At 41.4% G+C, this 16,034-nt stretch overlaps 1 protein-coding gene across 1 annotated transcript in view; it reads left to right on the top strand.

Annotated features, from left to right (window-relative positions):
• Nucleotides 1-551: 551 nt before the first annotated feature.
• Nucleotides 552-16,034, top strand: part of LOC129847465 (protein diaphanous homolog 3-like) — a gene marked incomplete at its 5' end in the record, with an annotated part of 65,731 nt that continues 50,248 nt past the window's right edge. The window contains 1 exon segment of the mRNA XM_055915264.1: nt 552-647. Coding sequence (XP_055771239.1) covers nt 552-647 — 96 coding nt within the window.

Here is a 16,034-nt window from a genome sequence, read left to right as displayed (position 1 = left end):
GGGTGGGATGCTGCCACTTGTATGTCTAAACCCAGTACAATCTGCTAGTTCTGCCATCGTCAGTGACATTAATGTCTTCATTGTTTATGCGTGTCTGTCATCGCTATCTGATGGAAACTGTCACACACACGCACACACACAACACACACACACACACACACAACACACACTGGTTTACATCCATACTTAATTTCTAGTGTTGGATGTGTTGTCCCCCAGTGTGTGTGTAACATAGATGTGAATAGTGTGTGTGTGTGTGTGTGTGTGTGTGTGTGTGTGTGTGTGTGTGTGTGTGTGTGTGTGTGTGTGTGTGTGTGTGTGTGTGTGTGTAACATAGATGTGAATAGTGTGTGTGTGTGTAACATAGATGTGAATAGTGTGTGTGTGTGTAACATAGATGGTAACTGTGTGTGTGTGTGTAACATAGATGGTAACTGTGTGTGTGTGTGTGTGTGTGTGTGTGTGTGTGTGTGTGTGTGTGTGTGTGTGTGTGTGTGTGTGTGTGTGTGTGTGTGTAACATAGATGGTAACAGTGTGTGTGTCTCTTCCAGCCGTCCAGGATGAACAGGGTCTGGAGGCAAAGAGGTCCATCAAGAAGAGAATCAAACAACTCAAGGTGCTGGACCCAAAGATCGCTCAGAACCTCTGTGAGTACTGAGACACACACACACACACACACACACACACACACACACACACACACACCTGTTACAAACATACCTCAGAACCTCTGTGAGTACTGACACACACACACACACACACACACACACACACACCTGTTTCAAACAGACCTCAGAACCTCTGTGAGTACTGACACACACACACACACACACACACACACACACACACACACGTGTTTCAAACAGACCTCAGAACCTGTGTCAATGTTGCCTTTTAATCCAGACGTGTTTAAAACATTTGTTGTAAAGCAATGAGTGGAATAGTTTTATTCTGCTGCGTTTTGCTGCACAGTGGAAGTGGAAAGGTGAACGAAGACACAACCACCTCATACCAGATATACCCTACCGTAGACACACAGTGATATAAACCTCATACCAGATATACCCTACCGTAGACACACAGTGATATAAACCTCATACCAGATATACCCTACCGTAGACACACAGTGATATAAACCTCATACCAGATATACCCTACCGTAGACACACAGTGATATAAACCTCATACCAGATATACCCTACCGTAGACACACAGTGATATAAACCTCATACCAGATATACCCTACCGTAGACACACAGTGATATAAACCTCATACCAGATATACCCTACCGTAGACACACAGTGTATTAGTTGATATAAACCTCATACCAGATATACCCTACCGTAGACACACAGTGATATAAACCTCATACCAGATATACCCTACCGTAGACACACAGTGATATAAACCTCATACCAGATATACCCTACCGTAGACACACAGTGATATAAACCTCATACCAGATATACCCTACCGTAGACACACAGTGATATAAACCTCATACCAGATATACCCTACCGTAGACACACAGTGATATAAACCTCATACCAGATATACCCTACCGTAGACACACAGTGATATAAACCTCATACCAGATATACCCTACCGTAGACACACAGTGATATAAACCTCATACCAGATATACCCTACCGTAGACACACAGTGATATAAACCTCATACCAGATATACCCTACCGTAGACACACAGTGATATAAACCTCATACCAGATATACCCTACCGTAGACACACAGTGATATAAACCTCATACCAGATATACCCTACCGTAGACACACAGTGATATAAACCTCATACCAGATATACCCTACCGTAGACACACAGTGATAGTTGAAACCTCATACCAGATATACCCTACCGTAGACACACAGTGATATAAACCTCATACCAGATATACCCTACCGTAGACACACAGTGATATAAACCTCATACCAGATATACCCTACCGTAGACACACAGTGATATTAACCTCATACCAGATATACCCTACCGTAGACACACAGTGATATAAACCTCATACCAGATATACCCTACCGTAGACACACAGTGATATAAACCTCATACCAGATATACCCTACCGTAGACACACAGTGATATAAACCTCATACCAGATATACCCTACCGTAGACACACAGTGATATAAACCTCATACCAGATATACCCTACCGTAGACACACAGTGATATAAACCTCATACCAGATATACCCTACCGTAGACACACAGTGATATAAACCTCATACCAGATATACCCTACCGTAGACACACAGTGATATAAACCTCATACCAGATATACCCTACCGTAGACACACAGTGATATAAACCTCATACCAGATATACCCTACCGTAGACACACAGTGATATAAACCTCATACCAGATATACCCTACCGTAGACACACAGTGATATTAACCTCATACCAGATATACCCTACCGTAGACACACAGTGTATTAGTTGATATAAACCTCATACCAGATATACCCTACCGTAGACACACAGTGTATTAGTTGATATTAACATCATACCAGATATACCCTACCGTAGACACACAGTGATATAAACCTCATACCAGATATACCCTACCGTAGACACACAGTGATATAAACCTCATACCAGATATACCCTACCGTAGACACACAGTGATATTAACCTCATACCAGATATACCCTACCGTAGACACACAGTGTATTAGTTGATATAAACCTCATACCAGATATACCCTACCGTAGACACACAGTGATATAAACCTCATACCAGATATACCCTACCGTAGACACACAGTGATATAAACCTCATACCAGATATACCCTACCATAGACACACAGTGATATAAACCTCATACCAGATATACCCTACCGTAGACACACAGTGATATAAACCTCATACCAGATATACCCTACCGTAGACACACAGTGATATAAACCTCATACCAGATATACCCTACCGTAGACACACAGTGATATTAACCTCATACCAGATATACCCTACCGTAGACACACAGTGATATAAACCTCATACCAGATATACCCTACCGTAGACACACAGTGATATAAACCTCATACCAGATATACCCTACCGTAGACACACAGTGATATTAACCTCATACCAGATATACCCTACCGTAGACACACAGTGATATAAACCTCATACCAGATATACCCTACCGTAGACACACAGTGATATAAACCTCATACCAGATATACCCTACCGTAGACACACAGTGATGTAAACCTCATACCAGATATACCCTACCGTAGACACACCGTGTATTAGTTGATATTAACATCATACCAGATATACCCTACCATAGACACACAGTGATATAAACCTCATACCAGATATACCCTACCGTAGACACACAGTGATATTAACCTCATACCAGATATACCCTACCGTAGACACACAGTGATATAAACCTCATACCAGATATACCCTACCGTAGACACACAGTGATATTAACCTCATACCAGATATACCCTACCGTAGACACACAGTGATATAAACCTCATACCAGATATACCCTACCGTAGACACACAGTGATATAAACCTCATACCAGATATACCCTACCGTAGACACACAGTGATATAAACCTCATACCAGATATACCCTACCGTAGACACACAGTGATATAAACCTCATACCAGATATACCCTACCGTAGACACACAGTGTATTAGTTGATATTAACATCATACCAGATATACCCTACCGTAGACACACAGTGATATAAACCTCATACCAGATATACCCTACCGTAGACACACAGTGTATTAGTTGATATTAACCTCATACCAGATATACCCTACCGTAGACACACAGTGATATTAACCTCATACCAGATATACCCTACCGTAGACACACAGTGATATAAACCTCATACCAGATATACCCTACCGTAGACACACAGTGTATTAGTTGATATAAACCTCATACCAGATATACCCTACCGTAGACACACAGTGATATAAACCTCATACCAGATATACCCTACCGTAGACACACAGTGATATAAACCTCATACCAGATATACCCTACCGTAGACACACAGTGATATAAACCTCATACCAGATATACCCTACCGTAGACACACAGTGATATAAACCTCATACCAGATATACCCTACCATAGACACACAGTGTATTAGTTGATATAAACCTCATACCAGATATACCCTACCGTAGACACACAGTGATATAAACCTCATACCAGATATACCCTACCATAGACACACAGTGATATAAACCTCATACCAGATATACCCTACCGTAGACACACAGTGATATAAACCTCATACCAGATATACCCTACCGTAGACACACAGTGATATAAACCTCATACCAGATATACCCTACCGTAGACACACAGTGTATTAGTTGATATAAACCTCATACCAGATATACCCTACCGTAGACACACAGTGATATAAACCTCATACCAGATATACCCTACCGTAGACACACAGTGATATAAACCTCATACCAGATATACCCTACCGTAGACACACAGTGATATAAACCTCATACCAGATATACCCTACCGTAGACACACAGTGATATAAACCTCATACCAGATATACCCTACCGTAGACACACAGTGTATTAGTTGATATAAACCTCATACCAGATATACCCTACCGTAGACACACAGTGATATAAACCTCATACCAGATATACCCTACCGTAGACACACAGTGATATAAACCTCATACCAGATATACCCTACCGTAGACACACAGTGATATAAACCTCATACCAGATATACCCTACCGTAGACACACAGTGATATAAACCTCATACCAGATATACCCTACCGTAGACACACAGTGATATAAACCTCATACCAGATATACCCTACCGTAGACACACAGTGTATTAGTTGATATTAACCTCATACCAGATATACCCTACCGTAGACACACAGTGTATTAGTTGATATTAACATCATACCAGATATACCCTACCATAGACACACAGTGTATTAGTTGATATTAACCTCATACCAGATATACCCTACCGTAGACACACAGTGTATTAGTTGATATTAACATCATACCAGATATACCCTACCGTAGACACACAGTGATATAAACCTCATACCAGATATACCCTACCGTAGACACACAGTGATATAAACCTCATACCAGATATACCCTACCGTAGACACACAGTGTATTAGTTGATATAAACCTCATACCAGATATACCCTACCGTAGACACACAGTGATATAAACCTCATACCAGATATACCCTACCGTAGACACACAGTGTATTAGTTGATATTAACCTCATACCAGATATACCCTACCGTAGACACACAGTGATATAAACCTCATACCAGATATACCCTACCGTAGACACACAGTGATATAAACCTCATACCAGATATACCCTACCGTAGACACACAGTGTATTAGTTGATATAAACCTCATACCAGATATACCCTACCGTAGACACACAGTGTATTAGTTGATATAAACCTCATACCAGATATACCCTACCGTAGACACACAGTGATATAAACCTCATACCAGATATACCCTACCGTAGACGCACAGTGATATAAACCTCATACCAGATATACCCTACCGTAGACACACAGTGATATAAACCTCATACCAGATATACCCTACCGTAGACACACAGTGTATTAGTTGATATAAACCTCATACCAGATATACCCTACCGTAGACACACAGTGTATTAGTTGATATAAACCTCATACCAGATATACCCTACCGTAGACACACAGTGTATTAGTTGATATTAACCTCATACCAGATATACCCTACCGTAGACACACAGTGATATAAACCTCATACCAGATATACCCTACCGTAGACACACAGTGATATAAACCTCATACCAGATATACCCTACCGTAGACACACAGTGATATTAACCTCATACCAGATATACCCTACCGTAGACACACAGTGATATAAACCTCATACCAGATATACCCTACCGTAGACACACAGTGATATAAACCTCATACCAGATATACCCTACCGTAGACACACAGTGATATTAACCTCATACCAGATATACCCTACCGTAGACACACAGTGATATAAACCTCATACCAGATATACCCTACCGTAGACACACAGTGATATTAACCTCATACCAGATATACCCTACCGTAGACACACAGTGATATAAACCTCATACCAGATATACCCTACCGTAGACACACAGTGATATAAACCTCATACCAGATATACCCTACCGTAGACACACAGTGATATAAACCTCATACCAGATATACCCTACCGTAGACACACAGTGTATTAGTTGATATAAACATCATACCAGATATACCCTAACGTAGACACACAGTGATATAAACCTCATACCAGATATACCCTACCGTAGACACACAGTGATATAAACCTCATACCAGATATACCCTACCGTAGACACACAGTGATATAAACCTCATACCAGATATACCCTACCGTAGACACACAGTGATATAAACCTCATACCAGATATACCCTACCGTAGACACACAGTGATATAAACCTCATACCAGATATACCCTACCGTAGACACACAGTGATATAAACCTCATACCAGATATACCCTACCGTAGACACACAGTGATATAAACCTCATACCAGATATACCCTACCGTAGACACACAGTGTATTAGTTGATATTAACATCATACCAGATATACCCTACCGTAGACACACAGTGATATAAACCTCATACCAGATATACCCTACCGTAGACACACAGTGTATTAGTTGATATAAACCTCATACCAGATATACCCTACCGTAGACACACAGTGATATAAACCTCATACCAGATATACCCTACCATAGACACACAGTGATATAAACCTCATACCAGATATACCCTACCGTAGACACACAGTGATATAAACCTCATACCAGATATACCCTACCGTAGACACACAGTGATATAAACCTCATACCAGATATACCCTACCGTAGACACACAGTGTATTAGTTGATATAAACCTCATACCAGATATACCCTACCGTAGACACACAGTGATATAAACCTCATACCAGATATACCCTACCGTAGACACACAGTGATATAAACCTCATACCAGATATACCCTACCGTAGACACACAGTGATATAAACCTCATACCAGATATACCCTACCGTAGACACACAGTGATATAAACCTCATACCAGATATACCCTACCGTAGACACACAGTGTATTAGTTGATATAAACCTCATACCAGATATACCCTACCGTAGACACACAGTGATATAAACCTCATACCAGATATACCCTACCGTAGACACACAGTGTATTAGTTGATATTAACCTCATACCAGATATACCCTACCGTAGACACACAGTGATATAAACCTCATACCAGATATACCCTACCGTAGACACACAGTGATATAAACCTCATACCAGATATACCCTACCGTAGACACACAGTGATATTAACCTCATACCAGATATACCCTACCGTAGACACACAGTGATATAAACCTCATACCAGATATACCCTACCGTAGACACACAGTGATATTAACCTCATACCAGATATACCCTACCGTAGACACACAGTGATATAAACCTCATACCAGATATACCCTACCGTAGACACACAGTGATATAAACCTCATACCAGATATACCCTACCGTAGACACACAGTGATATAAACCTCATACCAGATATACCCTACCGTAGACACACAGTGATATAAACCTCATACCAGATATACCCTACCGTAGACACACAGTGATATTAACATCATACCAGATATACCCTACCGTAGACACACAGTGATATTAACCTCATACCAGATATACCCTACCGTAGACACACAGTGTATTAGTTGATATAAACCTCATACCAGATATACCCTACCGTAGACACACAGTGATATAAACATCATACCAGATATACCCTACCGTAGACACACAGTGATATAAACCTCATACCAGATATACCCTACCGTAGACACACAGTGATATAAACCTCATACCAGATATACCCTACCGTAGACACACAGTGTATTAGTTGATATTAACCTCATACCAGATATACCCTACCGTAGACACACAGTGATATTAACCTCATACCAGATATACCCTACCGTAGACACACAGTGATATAAACCTCATACCAGATATACCCTACCGTAGACACACAGTGATATTAACCTCATACCAGATATACCCTACCGTAGACACACAGTGTATTAGTTGATATAAACCTCATACCAGATATACCCTACCGTAGACACACAGTGTATTAGTTGATATAAACCTCATACCAGATATACCCTACCGTAGACACACAGTGATATTAACCTCATACCAGATATACCCTACCGTAGACACACAGTGATATAAACCTCATACCAGATATACCCTACCGTAGACACACAGTGTATTAGTTGATATAAACCTCATACCAGATATACCCTACCGTAGACACACAGTGATATAAACCTCATACCAGATATACCCTACCGTAGACACACAGTGATATAAACCTCATATCAGATATACCCTACCGTAGACACACAGTGATATAAACCTCATACCAGATATACCCTACCGTAGACACACAGTGATATAAACCTCATACCAGATATACCCTACCGTAGACACACAGTGATATAAACCTCATACCAGATATACCCTACCGTAGACACACAGTGATATAAACCTCATACCAGATATACCCTACCGTAGACACACAGTGTATTAGTTGATATAAACCTCATACCAGATATACCCTACCGTAGACACACAGTGATATAAACCTCATACCAGATATACCCTACCGTAGACACACAGTGATATAAACCTCATACCAGATATACCCTACCGTAGACACACAGTGATATTAGTTGATATAAACCTCATACCAGATATACCCTACCGTAGACACACAGTGATATAAACCTCATACCAGATATACCCTACCGTAGACACACAGTGATATAAACCTCATACCAGATATACCCTACCGTAGACACACAGTGATATTAACCTCATACCAGATATACCCTACCGTAGACACACAGTGTATTAGTTGATATAAACCTCATACCAGATATACCCTACCGTAGACACACAGTGATATAAACCTCATACCAGATATACCCTACCGTAGACACACAGTGATATAAACCTCATACCAGATATACCCTACCGTAGACACACAGTGATATTAACCTCATACCAGATATACCCTACCGTAGACACACAGTGATATAAACCTCATACCAGATATACCCTACCGTAGACACACAGTGATATAAACCTCATACCAGATATACCCTACCGTAGACACACAGTGATATAAACCTCATACCAGATATACCCTACCGTAGACACACAGTGATATTAACCTCATACCAGATATACCCTACCGGAGACACACAGTGATATTAACCTCATACCAGATATACCCTACCGTAGACACACAGTGATATAAACCTCATACCAGATATACCCTACCGTAGACACACAGTGATATTAACATCATACCAGATATACCCTACCGTAGACACACAGTGTATTAGTTGATATAAACCTCATACCAGATATACCCTACCGTAGACACACAGTGATATAAACCTCATACCAGATATACCCTACCGTAGACACACAGTGATATAAACCTCATACCAGATATACCCTACCGTAGACACACAGTGATATAAACCTCATACCAGATATACCCTACCGTAGACACACAGTGATATAAACCTCATACCAGATATACCCTACCGTAGACACACAGTGATATAAACCTCATACCAGATATACCCTACCGTAGACACACAGTGATATAAACCTCATACCAGATATACCCTACCGTAGACACACAGTGTATTAGTTGATATAAACCTCATACCAGATATACCCTACCGTAGACACACAGTGATATAAACCTCATACCAGATATACCCTACCGTAGACACACAGTGATATAAACCTCATACCAGATATACCCTACCGTAGACACACAGTGATATTAACCTCATACCAGATATACCCTACCGTAGACACACAGTGATATTAACCTCATACCAGATATACCCTACCGTAGACACACAGTGATATTAACATCATACCAGATATACCCTACCGTAGACACACAGTGATATAAACCTCATACCAGATATACCCTAACGTAGACACACAGTGATATAAACCTCATACCAGATATACCCTACCGTAGACACACAGTGTATTAGTTGATATAAACCTCATACCAGATATACCCTACCGTAGACACACAGTGTATTAGTTGATATAAACCTCATACCAGATATACCCTACCGTAGACACACAGTGATATAAACCTCATACCAGATATACCCTACCGTAGACACACAGTGATATAAACCTCATACCAGATATACCCTACCGTAGACACACAGTGATATAAACCTCATACCAGATATACCCTACCGTAGACACACAGTGATATAAACCTCATACCAGATATACCCTACCGTAGACACACAGTGATATAAACCTCATACCAGATATACCCTACCGTAGACACACAGTGTATTAGTTGATATAAACCTCATACCAGATATACCCTACCGTAGACACACAGTGATATAAACCTCATACCAGATATACCCTACCGTAGACACACAGTGATATAAACCTCATACCAGATATACCCTACCGTAGACACACAGTGATATAAACCTCATACCAGATATACCCTACCGTAGACACACAGTGATATAAACCTCATACCAGATATACCCTACCGTAGACACACAGTGTATTAGTTGATATAAACCTCATACCAGATATACCCTACCGTAGACACACAGTGATATAAACCTCATACCAGATATACCCTACCGTAGACACACAGTGATATAAACCTCATACCAGATATACCCTACCGTAGACACACAGTGATATAAACCTCATACCAGATATACCCTACCGTAGACACACAGTGATATAAACCTCATACCAGATATACCCTACCGTAGACACACAGTGATATAAACCTCATACCAGATATACCCTACCGTAGACACACAGTGATATAAACCTCATACCAGATATACCCTACCGTAGACACACAGTGATATAAACCTCATACCAGATATACCCTACCGTAGACACACAGTGATATAAACCTCATACCAGATATACCCTACCGTAGACACACAGTGATATAAACCTCATACCAGATATACCCTACCGTAGACACACAGTGATATAAACCTCATACCAGATATACCCTACCGTAGACACACAGTGATATAAACCTCATACCAGATATACCCTACCGTAGACACACAGTGATATAAACCTCATACCAGATATACCCTACCGTAGACACACAGTGTATTAGTTGATATTAACCTCATACCAGATATACCCTACCGTAGACACACAGTGATATAAACCTCATACCAGATATACCCTACCGTAGACACACAGTGTATTAGTTGATATTAACCTCATACCAGATATACCCTACCGTAGACACACAGTGATATAAACCTCATACCAGATATACCCTACCGTAGACACACAGTGTATTAGTTGATATAAACCTCATACCAGATATACCCTACCGTAGACACACAGTGATATAAACCTCATACCAGATATACCCTACCGTAGACACACAGTGATATAAACCTCATACCAGATATACCCTACCGTAGACACACAGTGATATAAACCTCATACCAGATATACCCTACCGTAGACACACAGTGATATAAACCTCATACCAGATATACCCTACCGTAGACACACAGTGATATAAACCTCATACCAGATATACCCTACCGTAGACACACAGTGATATAAACCTCATACCAGATATACCCTACCGTAGACACACAGTGATATAAACCTCATACCAGATATACCCTACCGTAGACACACAGTGTATTAGTTGATATAAACCTCATACCAGATATACCCTACCGTAGACACACAGTGATATAAACCTCATACCAGATATACCCTACCGTAGACACACAGTGATATTAACCTCATACCAGATATACCCTACCGTAGACACACAGTGATATAAACCTCATACCAGATATACCCTACCGTAGACACACAGTGATATAAACCTCATACCAGATATACCCTACCGTAGACACACAGTGATATTAACCTCATACCAGATATACCCTACCGTAGACACACAGTGTATTAGTTGATATAAACCTCATACCAGATATACCCTACCGTAGACACACAGTGATATTAACCTCATACCAGATATACCCTACCGTAGACACACAGTGATATAAACCTCATACCAGATATACCCTACCGTAGACACACAGTGATATTAACATCATACCAGATATACCCTACCGTAGACACACAGTGATATAAACCTCATACCAGATATACCCTACCGTAGACACACAGTGTATTAGTTGATATTAACCTCATACCAGATATACCCTACCGTAGACACACAGTGATATAAACCTCATACCAGATATACCCTACCGTAGACACACAGTGATATAAACCTCATACCAGATATACCCTACCGTAGACACACAGTGATATAAACCTCATACCAGATATACCCTACCGTAGACACACAGTGTATTAGTTGATATAAACCTCATACCAGATATACCCTACCGTAGACACACAGTGTATTAGTTGATATTAACATCATACCAGATATACCCTACCGTAGACACACAGTGATATTAACCTCATACCAGATATACCCTACCGTAGACACACAGTGATATAAACCTCATACCAGATATACCCTACCGTAGACACACAGTGATATAAACCTCATACCAGATATACCCTACCGTAGACACACAGTGATATAAACCTCATACCAGATATACCCTACCGTAGACACACAGTGTATTAGTTGATATTAACCTCATACCAGATATACCCTACCGTAGACACACAGTGATATTAACCTCATACCAGATATACCCTACCGTAGACACACAGTGATATAAACCTCATACCAGATATACCCTACCGTAGACACACAGTGATATAAACCTCATACCAGATATACCCTACCGTAGACACACAGTGTATTAGTTGATATTAACCTCATACCAGATATACCCTACCGTAGACACACAGTGATATAAACCTCATACCAGATATACCCTACCGTAGACACACAGTGTATTAGTTGATATAAACCTCATACCAGATATACCCTACCGTAGACACACAGTGTATTAGTTGATATAAACCTCATACCAGATATACCCTACCGTAGACACACAGTGATATAAACCTCATACCAGATATACCCTACCGTAGACACACAGTGTATTAGTTGATATAAACCTCATACCAGATCTCTGTGTATTTTCTCCAGTTCCTCATTGATCTTTGCTGGTTCCTGTGTTTCTCACCACCGCTGGCTTCGGCTCAGGATGTGTAGGAGCAGTAGAAGTGGTGCTTGTTACAGGAATGAGTCCCGATTGGCTACCTAGATAGTGGCTACTCCTTGTTCAGGCCCTGGGTCCAAAAGTAGTTGACTATATAGGGAGTTAGGGTGCCATTTTGGGACGCGGCCAGTGTTCATGTCGGTCATTATAATGTGGAGTATTGAGAGGCGTAGGAGGCAGAGACGGAGAGATGGAAGAACACTCACTCATCTGTCAGTCAGTCACTCAAACATAGAGGTCAGAGGTCAGCGTATAAATGATTCTCCTCTCTTTCTCTCTTTCTCTCTGTCTCTCTCTCTCTCTCTCTCTCTCTCTCTCTCTCTCTCTGTCTCTCTCTGTCTCTCTCTCTCTCTCTCTCTCTCTCTCTCTGTCTCTCTCTCTCTCTCGCTCTCTCTCTCTCTCGCTCTCTCTCTCTCTATCTCTGTCTCTCTCTCTGTCTCTCTCTCTCTCGATTTCTTTTCAACTCACTTTTGACTTCCATCTCTAACTTTCTGTGGTTTCTTTCTTTCTGGTGGGTATTTGTACGTACTCTCGGGATCTGCACAAAGAGAATAGGCAGTTAGTGTTGTCTATATCGCTCTCTCTCTCTCCTCTCTCTCTCTCTGTCTCTCTCTCTGTCTCTCTCTCTCTCTCTCTCTCTCTCTCTCTTTACTTCCTTCCTCTCTCTCTCTCTCTCTCTGGCTCTCTCTCTGTCTCTATCTCTGTCTCTCTCTCTCTCTCTCTCTTTACTTCCTTCCTCTCTCTCTTCTTTCCTCCGCCCCTCGCTCCGTTCAAGACTACAGGTGAAACGTGGTGCCAGCTCCTCACAGACAGACAGGCAGACAGGCAGGCAGGCAGGCAGGCAGGCAGGCAGGCAGGCAGGCAGGCAGACATACAGTTGTTTATCGTGAACATCACGGTTCCTCTCTTTATTTTGCTCTCTGCTACTTTTCCCCCTCTCTCTCCTCTCTCTCCTTCCTACATCTCACTAGGACCTCTCCTCTTTCCTTCACCTCTCCTCTCTCTCCTTCCTACATCTCGATAGGTCCTCTCCTCTCCTCTCTCTCCTTCCTACATCTCACTAGGTCCTCTCATCTTTCCTTCACCTCTCCTCTCTCTCCTTCCTACATCTCGATAGGTCCTCTCCTCTCCTCTCTCTCCTTCCTACATCTCGATAGGTCCTCTCCTCTCCTCTCTCTCCTTCCTACATCTCACTAGGTCCTCCCCTCTTTCCTTCACCTCTCCTCTCTCTCCTTCCTACATCTCAATAGGTCATCTCCTCTTTCCTTCACCTCCTCTCTCCTCTCCTCTCTCCCCTTCCTCTCCTCTACATCTCAATAGGTCCTCTCCTCTTTCCTTCACCACCTCTCTCCTCTCCTCTCTCTCCTCCCTCTCCTCTACATCTCAATAGGTCCTCTCCTCTCTCCTCTCCTCTCTACATCTCAGTAGTTCCTCTCCAATTCTCTGGTCTGATACAGTGATGAGGGGTGTCAGTAATCCCGGTGATGTGGTTGGTCCATCGTCATGTTATAGTGGACAAGAGAAGGAAGGAGGAGAGTAAGATATTGACTAGACTACTATTAAAACATGGAAAGAATATGACACCACAGCAAACCTGCCAAGAGAGGGCTGCCCATCAAAACTCACGGACCAGGCAAGGAGGGCATTAATCAGAGAGGCAACAAAGAGACCAAAGATAACCCAGAAGGAGCTGCAAAGCCCCACAGCGAAAGATTGGAGTATCTGTCCATAGGACCACTTTAAGCCGTACACTCCACAGAGATGGGCTTTACGGAAGAGTGGCCAGAAAAAAACGATGGCTTAAAGACAAAAATAAGCAAACACGTTTGGTGTTCGCCAAAAGGAGACTCCCCAAACATATGGAAGAAGGTACTCTGGTCAGATGAGACTAAAATTGAGCTTTTTGGCCATCAAGGAAAACTTTATGTGTGGGTCAAACCCAACACCTCTCATCACCCCGAGAATACCATCCCCGCAGTGAAGCATGGTGGTGGCAGCATCATGCTGTGGGGATGTTTTTCATCGGCAGGGACTGGGGAACTGGTCAGAAATGAAGGAATGACGGATGGTGCTAAATACAGGCATATTCTTGAGGGAAACCTGTTTCAGTCTTCCAGGAAATCGGTTACTTTGTTGTGATGTCATTATGGGGTGTTGTGATGTCATTATGGGGTGTTGTGATGTCATTGTGGGGTGTTATGTTATTATAGGGTATTGTGACATCATTATGGGGTATTGTGTGCAGATTGCTGATAATGTTTTATTTTTAATCCATTTATTTTTTAATCCATTTTAGAATAAGGCTGTAACATAACACCATGTGGAAAAAGTCAAGGGGTCTGAGTTCTTTCCGAAGGCGTTGTACGTCCATTATCTTTACATTATATCTGTTAAGTTTACACTGAAAGGGTTTTACCATCCCGTAAATGTATATAACATAAAGATACAATGATGTCAGATCAGTCCCTGTAATGGAGGGCTTTGGCATTATGACTGGGAGGGTTTATAAGTATCTACCATAGAGCAGGAGGAAATACACATCATCATTACCAGACTCTAAATGACTGTTTAACGTGTTGGATTAATGGTG

Source organism: Salvelinus fontinalis, unplaced genomic scaffold, assembly GCF_029448725.1.
Source record: "Salvelinus fontinalis isolate EN_2023a unplaced genomic scaffold, ASM2944872v1 scaffold_0857, whole genome shotgun sequence".
NCBI classification, from domain to species: domain Eukaryota; kingdom Metazoa; phylum Chordata; class Actinopteri; order Salmoniformes; family Salmonidae; genus Salvelinus; species Salvelinus fontinalis.
This window is presented reverse-complemented; position numbering and strand designations above follow the sequence as displayed.